General features: G+C 35.7%; 1 protein-coding gene across 3 annotated transcripts in view; it reads left to right on the forward strand.

Annotated features, from left to right (window-relative positions):
• Positions 1-27515, forward strand: part of LOC105481070 (protein kinase cGMP-dependent 1) — a 1243906-nt gene that overhangs the window by 1177701 nt on the left and 38690 nt on the right. For all 3 annotated transcript variants that reach the window (XM_011740360.2, XM_011740371.2, XM_011740380.3), the window contains one exon: positions 15118-15214. In XM_011740360.2, the coding sequence (XP_011738662.1) occupies positions 15118-15214 (97 nt within the window). The remainder of the gene's footprint in view (positions 1-15117; positions 15215-27515) is intronic.

A 27515-nucleotide genomic window follows, 5' to 3' on the forward strand; every position in this document is an offset into this window, starting at 1 on the left:
AATGTGCAGATGCTATTAAATATCCATAGATTCCATCCAATATTACAGTGAAATAGGCAAATAGAAAATCCTAAATTGCAAGAGATCTCATATTCTGTCAATGACACATGTTAATTAGTGGAATAAAAATATAATTGGAGAATTTTAACATCTGGTCCTTGAAGCAGTTCAACAGGAATGAGGTGTTGTTTTATGTATTTTAATTAATGAATTATCATAATCAAAGCAAGACAGTATATGAAAGCAGCATAAAGATAGAAGCTATTTCCAAATTCCCATCACATTATTTTTAAGGCTTTTAGTTCTATCTCTGGAAAAATAAGGAAATGTTGCTTACCTGACTAATAGTGGCACCATCTAAGGTTATTTTTTTCTTGAGGTGATGCATTTCATAATGTGCTATTTTATTATAAAGAATAAAAATATAGTCAACCCCCTGTATCCTTGGGTTCCACATCATTGAATTCAACCAACCGCAAAATCAAAAATATTAGAAAAAGTAGCATTTGTGCTGAACGTGTCATACTTTTCTTTCTGGTCATTATTCCCTAAACAACACAGTGTAACAACTATTTACATTGTAAATAAAGCATTTATATTGTATTAGTTATTATAAGTAATCTAGAGATGATTTAAAGTGCATGGGAGGATGTGCTGAGGCTATATGCAAATACTACACCATTTTGTACCAGGGACTTGAGTATCTGTGGATTTTGGTATCCACAGGAGATCCTGGAACTAATCCCCCATGTATACCAAGGGATGACTGTATGTTCTATTCAGAAATGAGAACCCACTGCATTTAGTAAAATGTAAAGACATGAATAATAGAAGCATCTTCTATTAAGCAGCACAAAAACTATAGCATAGCATTGCAATAACATTAACAACAAAACATAGAAGTTTACATTTTCTACTTCTGGGTGAAGTTGCCCTGCATATGTGCCCAGTTATATTATCATTGTTGTTCTCTGGGTAATGAGTGAGAGATCATTTTGTAAGCAATGAAAACATGATAATTTCCTTGTTACTTCTTAATTTGTGTTTCTAATTTCAGATCTCCTTCCCTTTCCAGAGGAAGTTAGCGATGCCATCACTTTAATGTCTGTTATAGCTGCAAAACTCAAATGTTCACTTTCTGTTAGAAAATCTAAAGCAGGTGATACATAATTTCTCGTGATTTGGAATTTTTAAAAGTCATATAAATTTGAAGTTCAAGTGTGGGTAGGTTAAGAGGAAGTCAGAACACTGATGACATTTTCTTGGATAAAAAGAAAACCTTTCATTGTAATGCAATTGTCAACTGCATCACTGCCATAATCATTGTAGTCTCATTTTCATTCACTTTGTTTAAAATCTAAAAATATTCTGGTTTTGATTTTCAATAGCAAGCAAAAAAAAAAAAAAAAAAAAAAGAAATGAAGAGGTCACAGCTAATCCAGGGATTTAAGCCACTGCATGGCTGATCTCAGAAGGAATCTGGTCTGGAAGGAGGAGCCCTGAACTAAAGGAGAGGGGGTTCTTGCTCTTAAACTCTTAGAGAAAATCTTTTCACTTAGAAATCCTACTTTTTTCCATTCATCCCCACCAGGTAAACTGATTAAATTTAGCTTGAGAATAAGAGGCCTATATTATAAGTTTTTCACAGTGGTTCTTAATGCTCTTCTATGTGTTTCCTGCTTCATTTGTACCTGAGCAAACATCTGCTCCCCTTTACCAAATGAAATTATATGAAAGGATATGGCACGGTGCTGGGCACGTAAGTAGCTGCTCAGTTTTAGTGGAGCACATAGACCTGTAATAATAATAATAACAGTATCATACACACAATGCAAATGCTTTTGCTGACATGCCTTAGCTTGTTCTTGTGTGCCCATATCTAGAGTACTGAAGACACAAGTCAGAATCTGTGCAATACAGACCAGGATCCTCAGGTCAGCATCACTGGGCAGAAGTGGGTGGTTGATAATATTTGCTGGAATAGATAGCAATGAAACATCTGCACTAAGTGAATTCCAATGACTTATCATGTCAGTTCATCTCAGAAACATTAGCCTTTTTATGAGTTTTTATTCCACTGACATAGCATATCCCCAAGTGATGTTAATTGTATATTAACAGCATAGCTAATAAACTATATGACATGATGACATGTTGCAAATATGCTTTGATGGAGCCTAAAAATTAGATCTTCCATATACTATTTTTTTCTGTTGTCATTTGTCAGTAAAAGTGATAAAGAAGGGATTGGCTCTCTTTTCTGTTTATTTTATTTTCAAAATTTACCTCTGAGAATGTCCCCCTAATAAACATTACGCAAAGGGGTAAAGACATTATAAAAGGCCTTTTTATCAAAAGAGTATTCATAATGATTTGCCAAAGGCAAGAAAGTAGAAAATCTGAGATTTAGTTTTCCCCTTCTGAAAGGTACACTTACATATTTCTGGTCAGCATGAGATTCCCATAGCTTTCACCTGCATGTTACTGAAGAAATCAGTGATACCCTCTGTACCTCTGGAACATGGCCAGGTCTTTTCCCATTTCCCAGTGAACCACCCTCATGGTGGCTTTAAGGAAGTGAGTCATACTGAGTAAGCACCAGGAAAATGGGGGAGGGGTCTATCTACAGGATGGAGTCCCTGAGTCGCTTCTTGGCAACTCTGATTTTGGCAACAATTGGTCCTCAGAGAGGATATCTCAGACTCTGTGAATGCCTCTCAGGAATCTGTTTCAGGCATTTCCAGCCTTGGATTATGATGCTTGTTGCCTGATTCTGTATCTAGTGCCTGACTGTGGCTAAGAGCATGGTGATGTATTATCTGTCTCCTTCAAGCGCAGGGAATAGTTGAAGGTAAACATCTTGAGCTGAAGCAGCATGAGGACTTTATGCTTTACTTTAGTCCACGTGATGGCTCGTAAATTCCATATTTACTGAGAGCACAGTAGAATTGTGAAAAGTATATTAAATTTAAATTTCAAAAAGGGAGCTTCACCTTTTAATAAAGGGTCTTTTAATAAAGGGTCTAGAATAGATTGCAGAAATCCCATGCTTCCTTCATTATATATTCCATCATTTTTAGTTTGGTCCTTTTATTTGCTGGTACCTGATTATATATAATATGGCTCAGAAATTAAACCGTGGAAAAAAGCATAAATTGCAATATACAGCGAAGTACAAAGAGTTAACAAAGTTTACCAGGACCAACATAAAACCACCAATTAGAACATTTTGAATAAAGAAACTGAGTATTAGGGAAAGAGTCAAACCCCAACATTATGGCACGTTTGGATATTTATATGTGCCTACATTCACTTTATATAGTAACACCTCATTTATCTCTAGTTTGCTTGCCAAGCAACTCTCATACCTAGATCCCAGCCAAAGGGTTAGAGGAGTGGAAACTTAGATCAGCCAAAAATTCATGGACAGAAAATCAGACAATTAGCATTAACAAAACAGTACATGGCGCTAGCAAAAACTCCATGAAAAATAATGATCATCCTTTATTATTATTACTAGTGATTGCTTATAGCTTTGTTTCACATGCATTCTCTCATTTACTAATATTTATGATAACTCACTGAAGTTGGTTTGTTGATCATACCCATTAAAAAGTTGAAGAAAACCGAGGCAGATGAATTAAGTAGCTTGTTTAGGTGGCCAGTGAGTAATGGAATTGGGATTTGTCTGAAGCAGATTGGCTCCAGAGGTTATGCTTCAGTTGTTGTATATTACTGCCTCCTTTATGCATTTTCATGCCAGGTACTCATTGCTCACATAGCTATATTATAGGGACAATTCTTACAAAATTGGCTGTCTGACTTTATAGCTTATAGAAAACAAGTGTATTTTGGTCAGAGATGGGGAGGTAAGACAGGTTCCTTGACACATAATACTTGAAGTCTGATCAACTAATAATGCATACCATAGAAGTTTTATTGGAGTCATAGTAAATAGAGATAACACCACAGTGATTGTTTATTCAAATATTGACCAGGCATCATCGTCTGTTCTACTACGTAGATTATGCCTTAATTGGTTGGAAGAAAACAACTATCCTAGAAATACTGATTATCTACTTTTTTAATGGGGTAAGAGAAATCTATGTGGTCATTAGAAGGGATAAACTTCAATAATTTGAATTACGTGCTTCTTCATGGAGCACCCCGTTTTTGATGGTGTTAGGTAATTAGGTTTACTATTACAGGCATATTTATATTTTGGCTGGGCATGGTGGCTCACACTTGTAATCCCAGCACTTTGAGAGGCTGAGGCAGGAAGATCACTTGAGCCCAGGAATTTGAAATCAGCCTGGGCAACTTGGTGAAACCTGGTCTCTACAAAAAATTCAAAAATTTTTGGCCAGACATGGTGGAGTGTGCCTGTGGTCCCAGCTACTCAGGAGGCTGAGGCAGGAGAACTGCTTGAACCCAGGAGATCAAGGCTGCAGTGAGTCATGATCGCACCACTGCATTCCAGACTAGGCAATAGAAGATAGTGGGGGAGAGAGAGAGAGAGAGAGAGAGAGAGAGAGAGAGAGAGAGAGAGAGAGAGAGAGAGAGAATATTTACATTAGAGAAAGAGAGAGAGAGAGAGAATGTTTACATATTATCAATATGTTTGAAAGATTCCAGATCTAGAAAGTATCCCACTCAGCTTACTTTCCTTAATACTTAGGGCTTAGATTAATGACTGAAAAGTCTTTTGCTTATTAGGCAAACTTTTGATTCACCGTTACACTAGGTAACAAATTTCATTCCTTATATTACCTAAGAAAGATCTTATCTCTGAACAAATACTCTAAACTGTTGGATTTAAGAATAGATAGATAGTAATAGAACTCCACTTCCTGTATACAAATATATCTCCTAAGCACACATGATAATATATGTTAGCAGCCTGAAACTTAAGATTGCAGTGATTCTTATTGCTGCTCATTTTTGTTTAAATCTTTGTTTCCTAATCAGCAAGTAACACACTAGAAATTAACAATAACATTTATGAAACTATTTCAAGTCCTTTCTCTTACTGGAAACAGATTTGAACCTTTTCTAGCTTCAAGCATAGGATGGAACAAAATGTAGGGGGAAAAAAGTTAACAGTGCAAGCTGAATAACTCAGTTGTATCAGGGTCATTTTATTTTCTTTGTTGGTGCTTTGATTCTTCAGACTTTAGCAAGAAAGACCTGTAAGAATGTTGTTTCTACACTTTGGGAGGCCAAGGCCAGTGGATCACCTGAGGTCAGGAGTTCGAGACCAGCCTGGCCAACATGGTGAAGCCCCATCTCTATTAAAAATACAAAAATTATCTGGGCATGGTGGTGGGTGCCTGTAGTCCCAGCTGCTGGAAGGCTAAGCCAGGAGAATTGCTCAAACCCAGGAGGCGGAGGAAGCAGTGAGCCGAGGTCACGCCATTGCACTCCAGTCTGGGTGACAGAGCAAGACTCCATCTCAAAAAAATAAATAAATAAAAGAAATAAAAGAAAGAATGCTGTTTCTAAAACAATTCTCTAGATAGCAGTGGAATTTTTGGCTTCAGAATGTCAATGTACCTTTTTTATATAAAACAAAACTCCACAAATAATTAGCTATTTCGTATTATGTATCTTAAGTGGCATCTTTGTCCAAATAGTATATGCTATAGCATAATTTATTTACCACCAGAATATCCTTTATAGAGCAGTAAAAATAGAACAATTGCTGCTAAAAATAGATTCTTTCAATTTGCAATTGTTTGCCTCACATTTCATATATTTTATATATTTACATTGAGGTTGGTTCATATTTTGTTTTTCTTGTGAGTGGCCAAATTTCACAAGTACTACAGAAATGAAGATACTGTGTGACCACTTCTGCTGCCATTCAGGAGAGGCAACCCCTCCCTGTGACTTCACACACTATGTCCACACACATTGAGTTGTTCCCCCTTCACCATTGTCTCTTCACTCCTGTGATTCGTGGGAAAATGTATGGAAAGGCACCAGTTTCTAATATTATAGTCATCTGCTCAAATCCTGCTCAATGAATTTTACTGTGACCCTTTGGAATGACTGTGCAGAAACCTTAGCAGTGTGGAAATTTGTAATGCCTTTATAAAGTTATCTGATTTTGAGAGGGACACTGTTCCAAGGTAAAAATTATGAAGAAGATCACATTTCAATTAAGGCTGTTTTGTATCTGTCATCTCCTATAAGTATGCACTGTATTAAAAACTATAGAATGACTATATTGGCAGGATCAAAGTTCACGTATCCTTAGTGATCAGTCATATCAATAGTGTGGCATTTGATACGATGTGATGAAAGTGGCACTTTATCTCTGTAGTCTTCTTCCCCAGAATGTCCTAACTCTAGTTTAATCATGAAAAAAAAACATCCGACTATCCCAAATTGAGGTACATGCTACAAAACACCTGGCAAGTATTCCTCAAAAACAAGGAAGGGTGTGATAAGACAGATAAATACAAGATGATATTCTAGATGGGATCCCGGACCAGAAAACGGACCATAAGTAAAAGCTAAGGAAATCTGAATAAAAGTATGGAGTTTAGTTTCAAAAGAAAACAAAACCCTATAGATTGCTTCATCGTTCAAGTTTAAAACAATGTTTTATTGATAAACCATTCAATTTTTTGGCAGCATCATAGAACAATGCCAAGTTTTGCATCCAAAGGCAGTGACTTGATAACAAATGTGAGATGTTTCCTGGGACTTAATTCATTTGATTAATGTACCGATCACTATTACTAAACAACTTAACATGGTAAACATTTTGCTCCATTTTATTCTTTTCTGCTTAGTATTTTCTATGCTAAGACAGATATACAGGCTTTCTCCGTTTCAAGAATGGATGGTGTTCTCAAACATCATTTGAGAACAGTTGTTTGGTCCCTGGATACATTTTCCTGTGATACTTGTATACTAAGTAGTAAGTGTCTGTCACATACATATCAAATAAATACTAATGGTTCTTTAAAATATACATGTGATTATTACCATTGGTAATTAACTACTGTATAGACTTGCATATGAATTTCATTTTAAAATACTGATGCCTAGTCCCAAATCTCAAAGTTTTATCATGTCTGTTTTTCACACAACCCATATTCTAATATGAATCCTGAGAAGGGAAGGAACCACTGGTCTATAATAGGTCTATTTCAAACATCCAAGATGTATTTTCCCCAATTACTGTTTGGGCATTAAATCAGAGGGTCTCTTGCATGCCTGTTTTGCATACCAGGAGCTGAAAGCAGGACTCCATGAAATGAAAACCTCTGGTATTATTTTCCTGAAGCAGGAGGTTTAGGAGTCTAGGATTGGAGGACAGAATTGGGAAGAGGACCATTGAGTAGCAGAAAGAGAAACTACAGGTACAAGGACTCTCTGCAAAGTTTGTATCTCTCAAGACACTTGGAATAATGGAACTGTGAAGCTGTAAGTGAGCTTCATAGACATGTCCAATGCACACCCTTCATTTTGCAGAAAAGGGTATATCTTGCACAAGCTGGGCTGGGGCCAGCTTCCTGATTATTTCATTTGTTATACTCCTAGAGGCCATGGAGGGTAATTTGTAGCCTTATTTTCTTCTTTCACACATTGCTTTATACTGTCTTTTCATTGTTTGACCTACTACAACCATGGCTATATCCCTAAGCCTCCTGTCCATGAAGTTATGCAAAATTCATCAGAGATTTTCTATTCAGAAGATCGCTGCTAGTAACCATAGAGAAAAGGTGCAGCCTGGATTTTTGTAAACATGAGAGAACACAGCAAAAATTTGTAAGCCAGAAATAAAAGCTGACTTCTAGTGTTCAAGTCCTGCCTAATCCTTCTGTTCCCAGTTCAGTATTTCGACTGATCTCTTTGATTAAGAAAATAATTAAGACTAATTTTAAGGTTTAAGAGTAAATGTTTTCATCTTTCTTCCAATACTTTTAACCTCCATATAACAAATGACCTGCAAAACAAAACAAAGACTCTTCTTAGTCTTTGGGTAGAAGAGGGATTTTTATATCTGAAGGCAAAACAAGAGCTGTCTTTAGTTATCCCTTCTTTAGAAATGAAGGCTATGGCAAAGATGTCCTCATGGAAATTGCAATGAGAGCTATAGTAATGCATAATTTTTCCAGGGTGGCGTGAAGCAATAACATGAAGATGAGGGACGTTTACCTCCAGGGCTGAGTTGCTCAAATATTATAGTCATTTGATATTACAGCAGTGAAGGCAGAGGAAGGAGTCATTTTCATCTATCCTCTTTCTCATTAAACCTCACCTCTCTGGCCCTGGGTAGCCATGCCATAATAGTCACTAACTCTGGGCCACCCTGGTCTACAAGAAAAAACACCCTGAGGTTCAGAGAGACGCAGAAGAAAATGAAGAAATTAGCTTGCACTGAGATGAGAGAGAACTTCCTCAGACTCCAGCTTCTAATGGTTGTGCACTTATATAAAGGAAATATCTATTCTGGCATGAATAAAGTTGATAACTTCATGCATTTTTGTTTGAATACATATATGAGATTATTTATATTCTGTAAATGAAAAAAGAATCATCACTAAATAACTTAATAAATGAACTTTTTATTATGGCCAATGATTCTGTTAAAGTAACATATACCAAAAGGGGAAAAACCCCTTGAATTCTTTTCCTGCCAGTTCTTTATTCATGGACCTTTTTTAGAAAGAGAAAAATTTGGCAAGGCATGGTGGCTCATGCCTGTAATCCCAACATTTTGGGAGGCCAAGGTGGGCAGATCACTTGAGGTCAGGAGTTGGAGACCACCCTGACCAACATGGTGAAACCCTGTCTCTACAACAACACAGAAATTAGCTGGGTGTGGTGGCCTGTGCCTGTAGTCCCAGCTACTGAGAAGGCTGAGACAGGAGACTTGCTTGAACCCAGGAGGTAGAGGCTACAGTGAGTCAAGATCACACCACTGCACTCCAGCCTGAGTGACGGAGACTCAGTCTCAAAAAAAGAAGAAAGAAGAAGAAGAAGGAGGAGGAGGAGGAGAAGGAAGAAGAAGAGGGAGGAGGAGGAGGAGAAGGAAGAAGAAGAGGAAGAAGAAGAAGAAGGAGAAGGAGAAGGAGGAGAAGGAGAAGAAGAAGAAGAAGAAGAAGAAGAAGAAGAAGAAGAAGAAGAAGAAGAAGAAGAAGAAGAAGAAGAAGAAGAAGAAGAGGAGGAAGAGGAAGAGGAAGAGGAAGAGGAAGAAGAAGAAGAGGAAGAAGAAGAAGAAGAAAACAGAAAAGAAAAATTTATCTCAAGCTGTGTAAAAAAGTTTCAAGATTAATTATTTAAAATGAATATTTGCCAATACATTTAAAGCTGACAATGGGTAGCATATTCTCACTTATCTTTTACAAATGCCGCTCTGATATTTGAATTTTTAAAACATCTCTTTTGAGCCCCTGTGGACTTTCATTTTTGGCCTTTAATTTTATTGGAACACACACAGGCAGGAAACACATTGTAGGCAACAACACATAAGTGCTTAGCTATAAAGAGGCCAAAATTGTTCTAGGCTGAAATGTGTAGTAAAAGAACATATTACTCAAATATATTTTATAACTTTTTTATTTGCTTTTGTTTTTCAAATATAAGGACATTATAAAAACTGCAGATAGTAAAAATTATTACAGACCAGGAGTCAGAATGGCAGTCTTCTGTGCCTAGGTCTTTACGACCTTAGCTAAAGTCACTTAACATCTCCAGATTAGTTCCTCTATTTAAAAAAAAGTAATGTAGAGGTTAAACTAGATGAGGTCCACTGGCGTGAATCCACATTTTGAAGTATGTTGGTATTTTAAGATTTTGAGATAAAAACATCTTTAAAATGGTGACTCTCTGTCATGTTTAAAAGGAAATTTATTTATTTGGAATAAGCATAAAAATGCTATGATGTGAAACATGCCCAAGGTCCTAATTTTTCCAGTGCTTAATTATGAAAACCAATCACTTATCAGAACTGGTTTACCCAGGTACAAAATAGAAGTAAAAATATTTGTTATCTTATCTTCACAAAGAATCAGCCAGGATAAATTACATAAGAGAGATTTTAAAGTCATGGAAGAAAGGTGCTTTTTAAATGCAGAATATTTGCATTACTATCATTATTCTTATGCAGCAGATATACGAAATGCAATTTTCCTGTATATTCCTATTGGCTATGGCTTCTCAAGAACATGTATTTGAAAAATAAGTGGAACTATTTCATGACTAGAGTGCTCAAAGAAAACGTCTATTTCTGAAAACCACAATTTTGGAAATAGCAGGAGCAAACTAATGTTATCTCAAATTCCCTGAAGAAGAGATTATATTTTCCAGAGTAAATTGATACAGCGAAATACTTTAGGTTCATTAAATTACTTTTAAACTTTTTATTTCTTTAAGTTATTCCTTCCACTGCTGAAAGGATGGTGATTACACCTAGATGCTGTACAACAAGAATACATTAAAAATCGGCCCTTTTTGCTTGGAATTTTAGAAGTTTTCTTGTTTAAAGAGGTTTTTAAAAACTTTATAGTAATAGGTACTTTAAAAAGTTTTTTATTTTGAAAACATGATTTAGCAGAAAATAATTCCCCATACAAACAAATGCTAAGATGGTTCTTTTTGTTTTCCAATGAAGTCAAAAGATTCTGCATTCAAAGCTTAGTTGTCAATAAGACTCTTTATGTAGCAGCAATTATTTAATAAGAGATGATTGATGACTTGATTATATAGTCTACCCATTTTTATTTTAGTGTCTAAGCTTATTTAATTTCAAGTATTTGAAAATCAAGGGAATAAGGACATGTATTTCCTAACATTTTTTCCATATACACAAAGTTAAAGTTGCACAGTGAGACAACAGTCCCTGTAGTTTAAGCCCAAATAGCATCTTCCTTTTTAAATGTGAAAATATATTTTATTGGTTCAGTTTTCAATGCTGCTTTCTCTCTATATAGGTATTCTTCTGAAGACATTTTTATGTACTTTGCCAGACTTACAGATTAGTCAGTACACTAAGCTTTATTAAATCAGGAACAATTATCACATAAAATCCTGTGTACCAAATTAAGTGCTCATTCAGTACATGGCCAGCATTATATCTTGGATGTATCATAGACCAGGTCTGTATATTTTGAGCTTACGGCTCACTTTCTCAATGTTCTTACTCCTTTTTCAAACAGTTTTTGTAAGTAATTATTTATAGATTATGGTGCTCTTAGGTTACAAAAAAAATGAAAGAGGATTTCTGGGCATGTATCTAAACATTTAAGTAAGCCTGGATTCTGACTTGATTTTTCCAGTAAATTTATACTTATTGCTTAAGTGTATATTTATCAGTATTCCCAGAAAGGCCAAGACATTGAAGAAATCAGAGTTGGAAGGACAGTCACTAGCAGAACCAGGAACATAAGTCATGAGCTTTTGATAAGCCAGGATGCTCTCTTGTAGCATTTTAAAATCCAGGGTAGACACTGATGTTCTTACTGAATCTCATCTTACCTACTACAGTTACGGAATAAGAAATAAACTCAGTCATGCATGACAGTCTATGTGTGTTTACTAAAACGTTTCATTTTCGTAGTTTTCCCCAAGAATTGATCGATCTAAACTCAACAGGAAATGAAAGTATACTGAAGAGTAGATGAGTGCAGGCAAAGCCAGGCTAACAGATTTACATGTGAATTAGTAGATGTTAACAACTTATTTATTTATTTATTTATTTATTTATTTATTTATTTATTGGAGGCACTTAGAGTAGACTTCTGTAGCTCATTTGGATTATGGGTGAGCTGGGCTAAAGCTAATACGGCTATATTTGCCTTTTGTACTATTGGCTTTGAATTACCCATCTGGAACTACAGTTACGTTCCTTTTGCATGTGGTCTTTACTTTTAAATGGTACTTAATATTGTCTGCTTTGTAAAATAATGCTGAGTTACTTCTGTTATTGGAATGGCAATGTGGAAGTAAAATTTTAAGTTTCACAAATTTTGTCCTGGGTTGAAACATTATATCTGGTTTCCAATACATAGGGAAAGATGTTTACTTCTTAATAATAATGATCAATCATAAGGTGTAGCATCCGTTTCTGTTAATTTAAAATGACCACATTGATTCAAGGATATTACATCAAGAATGGAAAACAACTGTGAATAATAAGGGCCACTGGATTCTTACTCCTTGGTTTTGTGGAGACTGGTAATATTGGAAGAAATGGAAATATAATAAACTAATGACTATTATCTATTTTCCAAAGAAATGTGAATATGATACTGTGCAGATACGTGGTTTTAGAAAGAGAGATGGGGGAGGGGAGAAGGAGACTGAGATTATTCTATTATTGTTTTCCTGTTTCTAAACTATGCATATGTATCTTGGTCTAATTTTTATACTTGCAAATGTACATTTTATTGTTTTTGGAACCTCCTTTGGTGTATTAACAGAAATGAAAAGATGAAAATCAAATCAACTTTGTTATTCCTTAGTTCTAAAGTTCTTCCCCCTTCCCCTTCCCCCTTGCCCCTTCCTCGCACTTCCTCCCTCTCCTCCCCCAGTTCCCTCCCCTCCCCCTTCCCTTCCCCTCCCCTCCCGACTTCCCTTCCCTTCCCTTCCCTTCCCTTCCCTTCCCTTCCCTTCCCTTCCCTTCCCTTCCCTTCCCTTCCTTTCTCTCTTTCTCTATCTTTCTCTGTCTTTTCTAAGCTGTGTTGGCTATTTCAGAACTATTGTTTATTCCTATTGCTCTAGGACCAGAAGAGCAGGGCCCAAGACCAATGTATAAAAGCCCCCAACCCTCTTGCCAAAATGTCTCATCCCCAGATTCACTGGGTAGCTACTTATCTCCTGGGCCATTTTAATCCACCCCAGAAATCTTGTATGATTTATGGGACTTCCTGAGGCTTTCAGAAGGTATAGAACTATAGGTTTTAACTCTTGTACATCAAAATCACCTGGGAGCTTTTTTAAAATAGGGATGTCTAGGTAGCACCTCCAGAAATTTCTCATTCACTTGGTCTGTGGCAAGGCTTAAATTAATTGTTTTTAAAAGATGCTCATGTAGCTCTAATGTGCAACAAAAGGCTAGAATCCCTCCACTCATCTATGTGTACTTCCAGCCTAATTTCACAAGGCCCCAAAATAAGAATTGTTGGGGTGCTTTCAAGGATTACAAAAAATAACACCATACTTTAAATATATGAAATGGTATCACAATAGTCTGAAAGAGTTCACCCTGTTTGCAGCTGGGCGTAGTGGCACACACGTGTAATTCCCAGCTAGCTGGGAGGCTGAGGCATGAGAATAGCTTGAACCCGGGAAGTGGAGGTTGCAGTGAGCCAGGATTGCACCACTGCACTCCAGCCTCAGCCTGGGTGACACAGCAAGACTTTGTCTAAAAAAAAAAAAAAGAAAGAAAGAAAGAAACAAAGTTCACCCTGTTTGCACCTGAGATTTCTAAATCCAACAAACACATGGATTATTATTCAACAACGATCTCATAAAAGATTTAATTATCCAGGCAGTCAGGAAATGCTTGACCACATACAAATAGTCACGGGGTCTGATCTCAACAGATGTCTTTTTTCAGCACCTGTTGGAGTCAACTCTGCCACTAGCCCTTTCAATGGGATGGAGTTTTAATTTTCCAAAGCAAGCCAGCTGGAATGCTAGAAATGCACATTTGCTGCTTCTGTTCCATTCTAGTAAACCATCTCCCGGATCACTATGTTGATCTCTTGAGTGTGTAGTTAATGACAGAAGTCTACAAATACCATTAAGATGGACTAGCAGCCTTGTTTATAAAAGTTTATTGGAGGAAGTTGATTTCACATAATTAGCCAATAATGGAAAACAATGTTGTTTTTACCCTCTGAGAAGCCTGTCAACAATTGATTTGTTAAAAAAATTAGAAACATGGTTGTAAGTTAAAGAATGCAGAAAGCTTAGCTAGAAAGCTGTTTCACAAATCCCCCAAGTGAAGAGTCTAAATTTATGTTTGACTGTAATGGAATAGCTAAAATGTTACACAGCTTAATGTTAAACATACCCATGATTGATTCTTTTCAAAAGTATACATAAACAGGCTGTGTTAGCATCATTACCTCAAGTGCATTCATCATTTCTATCTATAGTGTAGTACTGAATCAGGTGTTGCTGAGCTGAAGGTCACGGGTTATGCATAGCTATTCAAATAGTTTATTTTTGAGACAGCTGAATTACTCCCTGACCTGACGTTAGTGAGTGGGCAGATCATCTTCATCTTTGTGCCTTCCTGTCCTTTCTAAAAATAGCAGAGCCTTTGACAAGGATATATTTTAAGCAGCTCATATTCACTTGTCTCATCAGGAGAAGCTTATTCTGGCCACTTGCATGTGTCAGGTTTGCATGTGTGCATAGTTAGACTTTGGGAATAGCAGTCCATGCTTCTCCACACCACTCATCCAAGAAACTTACAAACATAAAGACCCTGAGATTGCTAGCTGAGAGTTTTGGCTACAAGTCAGTGGGTACACAAAAATGAAGGGAAGACACTTTTTAGGAATATGACTATGCTTCCGAAATCATCCATTTCGGACATTTGTACATCAGTTCTCAGCTTCTCGGATCTGTTTTCATAAAACCTGGCTGTGATTTCGCTCCAGAGACCTCCGTGATCTTGCCGCTTTTAATTAATATTTATAGGAGGCGCTGCCAGCCTGTGGATAAGGGAAACTGATGAGAAACTGCCATCCAAAATCTGAACGGCAAAAACAAAACCAAGCTAAACCAAAAAATCTAAAACAAAACCAAAAAAGAACAACTCAAACAATCCGTGTTCACAAGAAGACGCGTAGAAAAAGACCTCCATGTAACTTTGATTTGATAACTGGATTTATCAGTCACTTGACTGGCATGCAGTGGGTACTTTGTATTTTTCTACAGTACTTTGAAACACGAGTGCAAATTTATGTTATTCTGCACAACTGGGACCAAAAAATTATGAGTGTGAGAAAACACAAACTCTAAAAGCAAGATGGAATGTAAGCAGGTAAACCCTGTTCCACAGTCATGTCATTCTGGTACAGATGTACGTGGTACTCGTGTTTGCACCTCTAAGAAATTTCCATTTTTTCACATCAAAAAATCCAGATATGAAGCTGAAGCAGCTTTCTTCGCCAACCTGAAGCTGTCTGATTTCAACATCATTGATACCCTTGGAGTTGGAGGTTTCGGACGAGTAGAACTGGTAGGTGATGGTTCTTTAAATGCTTTTGATCACCTCTGCTTCCTTTTTCATTTTTTCCCCTAGATTAAGATTTCTTCCTTTTCTCTTGTTCTGTCTTTCATCATTAATTACAATTATTCCTAAATCAGTACCAAATACTTTGCAGTAGACATGTCATAATTCGCAACAAAGTGGGCTAAATTGTGCAGTCAACGACTAAAAATAAAATAAATAACTCATTGCTTTTTAGAAAACCCCATCATATTAAGTGTAAGGTAAACACATTGACTTAAAGAAGAGTCATTAAGCACGTCTTACCCAACTAATTTTCTATCATCTTTATTTCCTAGTTCTGAGTGGTGCTTACCAACAATTATGCATCCTAACAATAATTACAATAATTTAAATGTAAATTTAAATACATATAAAGGGAAATAGAAGAGATATATATGAAGTAAATGGTGTTGTAGTAGTAATTCTGTGGTTCTGTAGTTGCAATTACCTATTTATAGTGCTAATAGTTTGAATATTTTATATAGTTTATTTCACACACACAGTTTGTATACATATATATACACATGCACATACAGCTATATATTCATGAAGATGAAGATACTTTGTACAAGTTAATGCATTCAACACATTGCATGAATGTGGTGTAAACAACATGAAAACGTACTCTATTTTGCATTTGTTTAAATGTAAATTTAAAAACTGACATCACAAGAATGAGGAAAAAATGTATTCTTATGACTAACTGCATTTCAAGACGGTGTGGCTATAAACCCTAATTGAAAATGCAGATTGATTTCCACCTCCCTGCTGAACATGGAGGATTTCCTGATATCAGACACCAGTACAGTATGTGAGGAACTCCCTGAGATGGTGTACAGTGCAGTAAACAGTTACGGTTGCCATCAGGGGTCAAGAGAAATCCCCTTCCTTAAAAGTACATTGACCCAGCACTATTTTTATATTTGTCTATTTGTATTGCAGTTGGAATTTCTGACTTGAACAGGCAGAAAGATGGTATTTACTTAGATATTAGACGAGAAGGTTTTAGAGCCATATGTCTCACTGAATTAGTATTATGCTTCCCTTAACACTGGTTGGAGATACTGTAGTAATACCACCTCTGACTTGAAAGTCTGTAAGTGTGCCTTTGATGATATGAGTATTTTCAGTTCTGGGAGAAAAAAAAAAAACAAAACAAGTAAGGTTCTAGACAAACCTCTTGCTTTTCTGAACCCTACAAATTAATGTAGCCATGAATTTATTTTTTAAGAACTTTGGTTTTGTGGAAAACTATAATTATCTGTATAGCTATTCAATATTCATTAACAGCATTATGCATGAACTGCTTTGATTTGGAGGTGTTGGGACATACAGGCAGGAAAAGAAAACAGAGCTCCCTGCCATGCAGGATTTATTTTCTGATGTGTTTATATAGTTTTGTGTATTTCCAAAACACTCTCCAAATGAAGCAGTATAAGGGATAGAATTTCTTGGACAGTGATTGTAGGTCTGTTATGAGTCCTTAAATATTATTTTTTAAAGATGATGGACAATAAAACTGCTATTTTTGTTGACAAAAAAAAAATCAGCGTTACAACTTTGTGAACTCTTAGACATTTGATAACTTAAATAGCGATCTTTGAAGTTACCAGTGAGATATTTAATGAAATATAGGAATTTACTTAGGATTTTTGAAATATTGAAAATAACTTACAGGCACTGAAGTCATTTCAAGCTAAAGAATTGAATACCAAGCTGATAGTGCAAATCTTCTAGAAAATCCTCTGAAAAGCAAACGAGGAGGTACAAACAAAATTTTGATTAGCCTCAAAATTGGGAAGAATTTAATGTGGGCATATAAAAGTTTAGTTTAAAAACAAAAATTTGCATTTGTGCTCTCGTGTGTGTGCACACGTGTGTATGCTCATTTCTGTGTATTCATGTGCATGTTTGAGTATATATACACATATATATGTGCATATAATCTCCATCCCCAGAGAAATACCAGATAGTCAGCCTAATTTTCTTCTCATGGATATTATATTTTACTCTTTTAGATAGATGTTTATAGATAATAAACACCATAGCCCTAAGAATTAATTGATGTTGGAAATGTAGCCCACTTTGTAAAAACTGTAGATATTACTGGTGAGTGGTAAATTCATAATGGAATATAGGGTACAATTTCTATATTAGGAGAAGAGGCGCATGTCCTTAACCTTTTAAGGTCACATCAGCTTTCGTTGTCTTGCACGTGTACAACATACTGTAGGACAATCAGAGTGCCTATATTGTCTTCAGCATTCAATGTGGACCAGTCATTTAAATGATCACTAATACCTTATTTTCCCAATTTTTACCACTTACTAATTGCCTGGTAGTATTACTTTGAGGGTATTAAAATATTATCTGTGATTGTTCATCTTTTACATACACTCAATAATGCTGGAATTGAGAGTTTGGCCTCAACACTTTGCTTGTAATTGTACATACCATTTTCATGGAATATAACGAATCACCGTAATGATAATGGTGTACCATCAGAGTGGCACCTACCCCATTCATAGTTAGGAGTAAGATGTAGGCAGAGGCCAGTTCTTTTGTGATTACAGAAGTTTTCACTCTCCTCTGAGAATGACACATGCAAGATAATCTTGTCAATATTATGAAGTCCTATTAAAGCAATATCTAAGCAATAAAATCTTCATATAAACTCATTTTATATTTATGTATGGAGTGCTCAACATGTTAATACAAAGTATATAATACTTAGAATCTTAGTTTAGCAGTAATGTTGAGCAAGTAAATGACATTTCAAGATAATACCAGAAGTTACACTTTAATTTTAAAATAGTATTTTTTAAAGTTTCCCAGAAATAACATTATAAAATTATAAGCCCTTCAGTGGAGTATGAAGAATTTAGAAATTTGAATTTTTGAACTTCATTTCCTATTAAAGTTAAGAATGTAGTTTTCTTATCACTGTTTGACATACAGATTATGTTTGTGTGTGAAGGTAGTTATACCCTTCACAGACTTTTTAGCATTTCTTTTTTTTTTTTTTTTTTTTTTTTGAGACAGAGTCTTGCTCTGTCGCCCAGCCTGGGGTGCAAGTGGCCGGATCTCAGCTCACTGCAAGCTCCGCCTCCCGGGTTTTTACGCCATTCTCCTGCCTCAGCCTCCCGAGTAGCTGGGACTACAGGCGCCCTCCACCTCGCCCGGCTAGTTTTTTGTATTTTTTAGTAGAGACGGGGTTTCACCGTGTTAGCCAGGATGGTCTTGATCTCCTGACCTCGTGATTCGCCCATCTCGGCCTCCCAAAGTGCTGGGATTACAGGCTTGAGCCACCACGCCCGGCCGCTTTTTAGCATTTCTTAATTTTTGTCATTCATGTCAATTTCGATAAATGTAGATGAAGAAGTATTTTTCTACAGGAGAATTTATAAATAGTTTATTATCATTTTTTGGAGGTGAGAACATAATTTTGCCACATAATAGGAAACTTAAATATGTGTTCAGCAAAGAGTCCAGAAGCTTGAAGTGAAGGTCTTTTATGCATGGGAATTGTAGTCTTAAGATATTCAGTCTCTTCCTAAATGGTCTTAGCATAACTGACTTTCACTTGTTTAATATCAGACATGTCCTGTTCACAACCATTTCCTCTGGGCAGTCATTTGGACTGCTTTCCTTTCTGTTTTCTGGCATATGCCATATTTTCTGCCTATGTTCTTTATTTTTAAGAATGGTCTTTCTAATGTGTTCAGTTACTGTCTGTTTACAGTATGTCTTCTAGGAGAACACATTCCATTTATAGTATCACTTTCAGCAAAAGAACTCAGCTCTCTTTTTATATATGACTTACTCACAAAAGCCCTAAGCACTGATGTAAGTCATCTAGGTAATCATCTTCATTTACAAAGTATGACTGTAAAATAAGGAGGTTGGTTTTACAAATTACAAGTGAAAATTAGTCCCATTGCCTTATAGTCATATTCCCCATTTACTCTACTTTTGTCCTTCTGAGAAAGGCACCTGTTTTTCAGAATAGATTTGCACAAGTCAAAGACAAACTGATTTTTTAATATGCCAACAATAAGTAGTTGGTACTTTAAAATATTAGATATTTAATCTGTTTATTTAGCAATCCAAATGTCTCCTATACCGGAGTGGCATACTTGTATAAAATACAGGAACAAATATAAGAGAAACATAACCTGTGTTTTTGGATTATATTCTTTCTACATCAGTTATTCTGTATATATGCATTGAGCTCTACAATTGAAGATAAAAAATTCAATAAATCGAATAGTCCTTGGCTCTAGAGACTCGCAGTCTACTGGGAGGGGCAATCATGTAAACTAATAATTAAACTCATAAGCGAAGCATGATCAGCAGGGGCTCAGTGAGTGGGGGAACAAGGCTTCTTGCAGGAGATAGCATTTCTGAGGCAGAGGGAGAGTTAAGGCATTACTATAAATAACCTGATGCCTTATGGAACATACTTAGTAAAATGAAACTATTGTAGAAACAAATGTTTATTAATAAATTAATATTATTTCTTTAATAAAATAACCTTTCATTTGAACACTACTTTATAATCTTCAAATTGCTTTCAGGTTCATTGTATAATTTTGCCCTTATAGCTACCCTGGGAGGAGAACATGAGGCATGATCCACATTTTACAGGAAAGAAGACAAGAATAATGTATATATGTGGTTTAAGGTCACTTAGTCATTGAAAGAGCTGTTGTTATTGCCTAGAATTACTGATTTTTTTAACTAGAAACTTTTTCTGCCATTCTGGCTTTTAAAAATATTTGGATTCTTACCACCACCATCAACAACCACCACCCCCAAATCAAACAAGTGTTACTTCATTGTCATATGTATACCTTTGCTTTAAAAAAATTCTTCTGGAATTCAAGAACCTGAATTAGAACTAAAACTAGAATAGATGTAGTAATTGTCTGCTATGTGCCTCTCTTTCTGTTATATCTTCAGAGACTCCACTTTCTCTAACTCTTTTTCTGCTCCTATTTTAGTGGCAAAATGTCTGTGGAGAAAAAAATCCAACAGTATAACATGGTAGCGAGAAGCTAGAGCTCTAGAATTAGGCATTCTGGATTCAGATGTTACCCATTGTGTATGCTTAGTCATTTACTTAAAATTTTCTGAGCCTTGGTTTTCTTGTCTCTGAAATGATAATAATAATAGGATATATACCTCACAAGGTTGTGAAAATTAAACAAGTTAAAGTCCTCAAAATAGTGTCTCACACATCATGGGTCAGTAAATGGTGTTAATGTTGTTACTGTTGCTATTATTATTAAAACATGCTAATGATAGTTCTCTTTATCACTTCCAGCTATATGCATAGAAAAGGAAGGGAATGAAATGATTTTACTCTTTTCTTTTCCACTGCTAAGCCAAGGCCTGAGAGTGCAACCATTATTCTAATATAAGTAAGAGCCCAGAGGTCTTCAAATGACCTTCAATGATAGCTTCTATTAAATTTCTCCAGACCACTAAAGCTCTTAACTTTCTGATCTGTCATGAGAGGAGATGGGAAACAATTTTCAATATCCCTTATGCTGAACTTGTGTGCACCTGAAGTAGCCTGCTTTTATTTATCCATTTCACTTCTAAATTGTGAAGCCCCACCTCTTAACCTCTCAATGGGAAATCGTTTTCAGTGCACACTGCTGAATCATATCTAGTTTTCCTCCAGCCTTCTTAACCCATGGAACCTCAATTGGGCATAATAAAGACCTGGCTCTTGGCAAGTTGAATACAAAAGTTACCTCTCATTCCTTCTCTGCTGCAGTTAAGTTTCTAAACCACATAACTGGATTGCCCAGGAAAAGAACACGCGGTAGTTGTGAGAACCAATTTATGCTAAGACAAGCACGTGTAGTTAACAACGTGAGTGTCTGTTCATGACATCCATACCACTCTCACAGCATTTTTGCCAGCTGCCTTGGTGCTATAAAAACAAGCAAGCAGGCTTGGAGTGCTTTGTAAACCAATTAAAAAAAAAAAGAGACTAAGAGGTGATTAAGCAAGAAGTTAGGTGATAAACCCATTGCTCAGTCAGCAGAGTCTTATTGCGAAAGGTGAGCAACTTAACTCCAAAGGGAAACCCCATGTAAGATGAAAACATTTCAAGAGCTTTCTACAGCCAAGCCACACAGCAATGAAACAGAATAGCTGTGGAGATCTTTGGGCAGCATTGCCATGTGTACCCACAGTGATTTATGCTGCACTGGACACCGGGGGGAAACCCTGCTGCCCTAAGGCCTTGTGTCCTCTGTAAGTAAAGTGAGTAAGGACTCAACACTGGTTGAAACTGAAAGTTTGCTTCATTTTAACATAGCCTTTTCTCTAGTGGTACTCTACATGGTTTATTATTAAATATGTAATTCTCATTTTATGTTTATTCTTCAAAAGAATGAAAATGGACACAAATTATTAACTGTAATAAATAGCATTCATTTCTTAGAAAGTAAGTTCTTCAGATAGCTAATGAAAATCCTTAGTAGTTTCTCCTCTAAACCTGCATAGGATTTTAGAATGATCAATATAAATCTAGAATCCACTGGGTATATCTTTCCAAAGCTTAAGATAATTGGTGATAAAACAGCTCTTCCAAAAGTTAACATTTAGGTCATACTTGCCTTTTTGTTTTCTCTGACATAAATATTATTATTTTTTAATCCAGAGAATTAATGGGTACATCACATTAGGCAAAAATCATCTGTTTTAAAAAACCCAAACTATTTCTGGGATATAAAAATATCAGACATGATTCCTGCCCTCAAGGAATTTCTGCCTCCTCCTAAGAAAGAAGATAAGATTAAGATATTTGAAAAGTAGCAAACAAAATCTTATGCTATTGTGTTAAATTAAAAAGTATGCAGAAGAGTTCTCAGTATTTCATCAGGAGAGAGGTCATTTGAAATTGATGGAGTAGAAGAGGGCCTGGGAAGATATACAGAACTGAAGCCAGGCAGTGGAGAATAGATTGGGATTTAAATGAACAGATGGGGAAAGGCCATTCTGGGAAAAGGCCATTCCAGGCAAGGGTTACAACATAAAAGGCCACATGTTGTTACAGGACACCAAAGCAAGTGACTAGACTAGAGTGAATTACTGTTGGGGGAGCAGAGAGAAATATTAGACAGCTGATCAGTAGAGTATAATTGTATTATATTCTTTAAAAAGATTAGACTTGCCAAAAAAAAAAAGAGTTGTTTGGACATTGAGTAATAAAAGCATATAAACACAGACTCTGCTCCGAACTTCTATCTATGACATGAAAGAAAGCACTATAAGGTGACTAGACAAGCTATTTTTAGGTGGCGCTGCTCCTAGAAATAGACATCATAATTTCTCTTCTGACAAAAGTAGGTTATTTTGTACCACAGTGCAGTCTGCATTCCTGAAAATTTCATGTAAACACTTTCAAAGAGGGATTCCTTCCATCGAGAGGGAAAAATAGTCCCCTTGTGTGTCTTAGTTATGTAGAAAATAGTCATATCTTTTTAAATAAAATGAAGTAACTTATCTTGCTTTCTGGAAAAAATATAAAACAGGTAATTCTGTATGTTTCAATATATCTCATCAATTGCATATATTTAATTTATTGCTAATTAGTACTTGGTCCCTCAGTATTCCCCATTGTCATTGACATATGCAACATATTAGCTTGAACATTGAGCTATGAGGTCAGGAGCTTTTGTGGGCCAGATAGTTTGTTCTTAGGCCTCAGCTCCAGCCCACTGCCTTTCACGTTCACACTGATAGTGGGGAGATCATCACTATCCAAAAGAAGTTCAAACAAATAAGTTAAAGGAGAGCCACTGTCTGGTCATCACGTTGACCTTGGATGCCACATCTACACAAACAAAGCAATTTAAATTTTTAATGTGACTGTTTTCCCTAAAGTAAACTGGTATAGGCAAAATCCAGTAGATTCTTATTGAACTGACTTAGCTACAGTTGATATCCTTTTATATTTGTGAAAATCTGAAACACAAGATAAATGTGAAATACCAGAATCATATGGGGGAAGAAGTTATCTTTTTCTTTTTTCCTTAATTTACTTTTATCTGAAAATGTCTTTATTTTGCCTTATTATTGAAAGATTCATTGAATTCTAGGTTAGCAAGTTCTCCCCTACATCCTTCCAACCCCATCCTCTCCACCCTCATTCCCATTCCCCCAGGCCTGTCTCCCAGCACTTTTTTCAGTATTTTAAAAAGTATTTTAAATTGTAATAGCTTTAGGGGGTATAAGTGGTTTTTGACTACATGGATGAATTGTATAGTTATCCTTTTTGTAACATCAGAGGGACAAAGTTTGAGGATAGCATGTAATAAGACATTAAGATCTGATTATAAGCCATTTTATTAAAGTTTTCCAGTATCTAACAGTTTTAAAAAATTATAAAGTCATTCGTCCCTATATTTTAAAAGTATAACCGCAATGCAAAACCTTTCATGAGTTAATTGGGTCACATGTCAGAAAGAGAGTTGAATTTCACAGTATGTCATCCTCTCTGTTTCATTTCAACCCATTTTAGATTTTCCGAGTCAATAAATGAAAGGAATTGAAATTTAAATATTCGACCTCATCTACATGGTTATATCTGTACTTTAAGTATTAGAATAAATTGAATTTATGTGAGCTATTCATGTGCTCAATTTAAAATATGTGAACAAGTTTTCAAAACTGATGCACATAATATTTCCTTATACAAGTGAGATTATGCATAGAAACTAAAGTATTGGGTAGAAGATGAAAAATATTTGATTAGTTGCTGAAAAAATAAAGTATATTATAGGTAATAAAATACTGTAAGTACCACTTTTAATAATCACTGCAAAATGAAGTAAAGTTTATTTAGCATAAAAGCGGTAGGAAATCAATGTTATGTTTAAGGAATGATAAGACACTCAATGTAGGTAATCTTTTGAATGAAAATGAATGAATGCTAATTCCTTAATAAGGGAAATTATAAATGTTCTTTGATTTGCAAGTAACTTCTAGGAAATTGTCCAGGCCTTTGTTCACAGTATAATTAAAAATAAAAAAGTATCAGGTTCTTTTTCTGACTTTCCTCCAAACTGAAAGTTAAATGTCTTTAAAAAATAGAAAAAAAAAAAAAAAAAAAACTTACCTCCTCTTCAAAAATAACTTTGTCTTTTAATAAATTTAAATTTAATAATATAGATATTTCCTGATATTTCTGGTCACTAGCTGTAGAACTGATTTTAAGTCTGAAGGCAAGTTACAGAGCAAATAAGATTACTGATATTTTTAATGAGGTGTTGAGGTAAATGAAGAAAGAAAAACGAGGATGAGAAGAAGAGAGACCCTCTCTTGATTATCTGTCCATTGTGCAAATGGCAGATGGAATCAAATGAAAAGGCATATAGAAAAATAAGCTACTTTTCTATCCTCTTTTCTTCTCAAAATGTTATACCTGACTCTGTGTATGTATGAGTGTGTGTGTGTGTAGGTGGGGGACGACGGGACTATCTATGAATAGGAACTTTGATGCGTAAAGCCTTTACCATGAAGTTGAGTCACCACTACAACAGTGTTGTGCCTCTATGCCTCATGGCTGAAAAGCTTTCCAATTCTGACATCTCTGTCACACTCATAATCTATCCTTTGCAATCTCCGGGTCTTTCAAACATGTATCGCTCAGGCTGTGACAAGTTTCTTTTATTGTTCTCTCTTACGTATATGAAACAAGGCAAATGCTATGGTTCATTCTTAAATTTCAGACATTGGCCAAGGGGAAAAATAAATCATATGATGTCATTGTGCAGAGAAAAGTGAGGGAAATAGAGAAGTTACTGTGATCTCTGCTTAAGTTAATAATAGAATTAGTACTTTTTGTTATTGTTGTTGTTAAGAAATGTTGGGAAATATAATCCAACACTGATTTGTAGGATAGAAGCTTTCTGTTCACTTAAAGCATTTCATCTTATTTTATGAATGTCGTAAGCTGGCTTCTCCTGAAAATGTGGGCACTTTAGTGGGCCATGTCCAAAAAGTTATTTGAGTCAGAGTAATAAAATTGCTTTTTCTTTCACCATGAAAGTAAAATTTCCTAAAATTCAAACAGGTAGATTTTTCCCAATCCTGTTTTCATTCAGTTGATTGGGACTACTAACTTAAAAACAGATTTAATTATGAATTGTAATAGTAAGATACTATATCTTGGAAATCATAGTAGTGATGATCATTCTTACATAATACTTTTTATTTTCTAAAGAATGTTCACATACACTATCTGATTTGATCTTACAATATATGTTTCTATAATATGAAGCTGTTTTAAAATTATTTATTTATTTATTTATTTTGTTTTGAAATGGAGTCTTGCTCTGTTGCCCAGGCTGAAGTGCAGTGGCACGATCTTGACTCACTGCAACCTCCGCCTCCCGAGTTCAAGCAATTCTCCTGCCTCAGTCTCCTGAGTAGCTGGGATTACAGGCACCCACCGCCACGCCCAGCTAATTTTTATATTTTTGGTAGAGATGAAGGTTCACCATGTTGGCCAGGCTGGCTGGTCTTGAACTCCTGACCTCAAATGATCTGCCAGCCTCGGCCTCCCAAAGTGCTGGGATTACAAGCATGAGCCACTGCGCCTGGCCTGGTTTTATTCCCTTAAGTAAGGAAAATGAAGCTTTAGGATGTCATACGGACTTGCATACAACCACAGTTGGTTTATTATTGCAATATTTTAACCTCCCAATCCCCAGTATCCATGGGAGATTGGTTCTAGGACCTGTCCTCACCAATACCTCTTCCAGCTGCAGATACCAAAATTTATAGATGCTCAAGTCCCTAATAGAAAATGGCATAGTATTTGCATATACACACATTCTCTCCTATATTTTAAAATCATCTCTAGTTTATTTACAATACCTAATACGGTGCAAATGTTATGTAAGTAGCTGTTATGCTGTATTGTTTAGAGAATAATGACAAGAAAAATGTCTATATATGTTCACCTCAAACATAACCATCCATTTTTTTTTCCAAGTATTTTCAATCCTTGGTTGTTTGAATGTGGATGTAGAACCCACAGATGCAGAAAGCCGACTGTACCTATTATTTTGACAAGATAGCTTTTAAAGAACTTTGTGTTAATTACGTACATTTTGTTTAAATTTATTCATGATCCTAATTTTTTTAAAAATAAGACTTTTATATTTAGGTTTTTCAATAAACAAGTAGTAAAATCATTAAAAATGACATTTTAAAAATGTGTCAATATTTAACAGAAATTAGACCTTAAAAATCTAGTTTTTGACTAAGTGAGGAACTTTTATTGTAAGTGAAAAAGTAAGCATAGAGAAATACATTTTTGACATTAAATTCCTTAAAATGTAAATGAAACATATAGCTACCTGACAAATCAATACAGAACTAGAAGTTGTAGATTTAAGAAATTATGAGTTCTCTCTCTTTTTAAAAATTCTTTAACAACTTCATTGAGGTATAATTTACATACCATAAAACGTTCCCATTTTAAGTGTATAATTCAGTGATTTTTAGAATTGTATGACGATCATATATCCCAGTTTTAGAACCTTCCTACCACTGCAGTAAGAACCCTTGTGCCCATTTAGAAATACTCTCCATTCCAATCTCCAGGGTTTTTTTTTTTTTTTTTTTTTTTTTTTTTTTTGTGGAGACAGGGTCTTACTCTGTTACCCAGGCTGGAGTGCAGTGGCATGATCTTGGCTCACTACAGCTTGAGCTTGGAGGCTCAAGCAATCTCCCACCTCAGCCTCCCAAGTAGATGGGACTACAGGCGTGCACCACCATGCCCGGCTAATTTTTGTGTTTTTGTAGAGACATGGCCATGTTGCCCATGGCTGGTCTCAAACTTGTGAGCTCAAGTGATCTGCTTGCCTCAGTCTCCCAAAGTGCTGGCATTACAGGCGTAAACCACCACACCTGGCCTCTCATCTACTTTCTATCTCTTGAGATTTACCTTTACTGGTACAGATATTCAGATGCTAAAATTTTGTGTTATACTAAATGTTTTTAGTTTTTACATGTATGATCTAGTTCAACAATCTAAATACTCAGTTATTTAATGTATAGTCACATCATGCCTTTTTTCCTCCTGAATTTTATGGCAGTTTTATGGCTTCTGCACGCCCTGCTTCAGCTTTGTGATTATACTCCACTGCTGCAGAACAGGATGTTTACATTGTTTTCTGAACATAGAATCTAAGGCCAGCGTCTTACAGGGCTGTGAAGAGCTGTCTGGCAATAGGAG

Source organism: Macaca nemestrina, chromosome 9 (assembly GCF_043159975.1).
Source record: "Macaca nemestrina isolate mMacNem1 chromosome 9, mMacNem.hap1, whole genome shotgun sequence".
Taxonomy (NCBI): domain Eukaryota; kingdom Metazoa; phylum Chordata; class Mammalia; order Primates; family Cercopithecidae; genus Macaca; species Macaca nemestrina.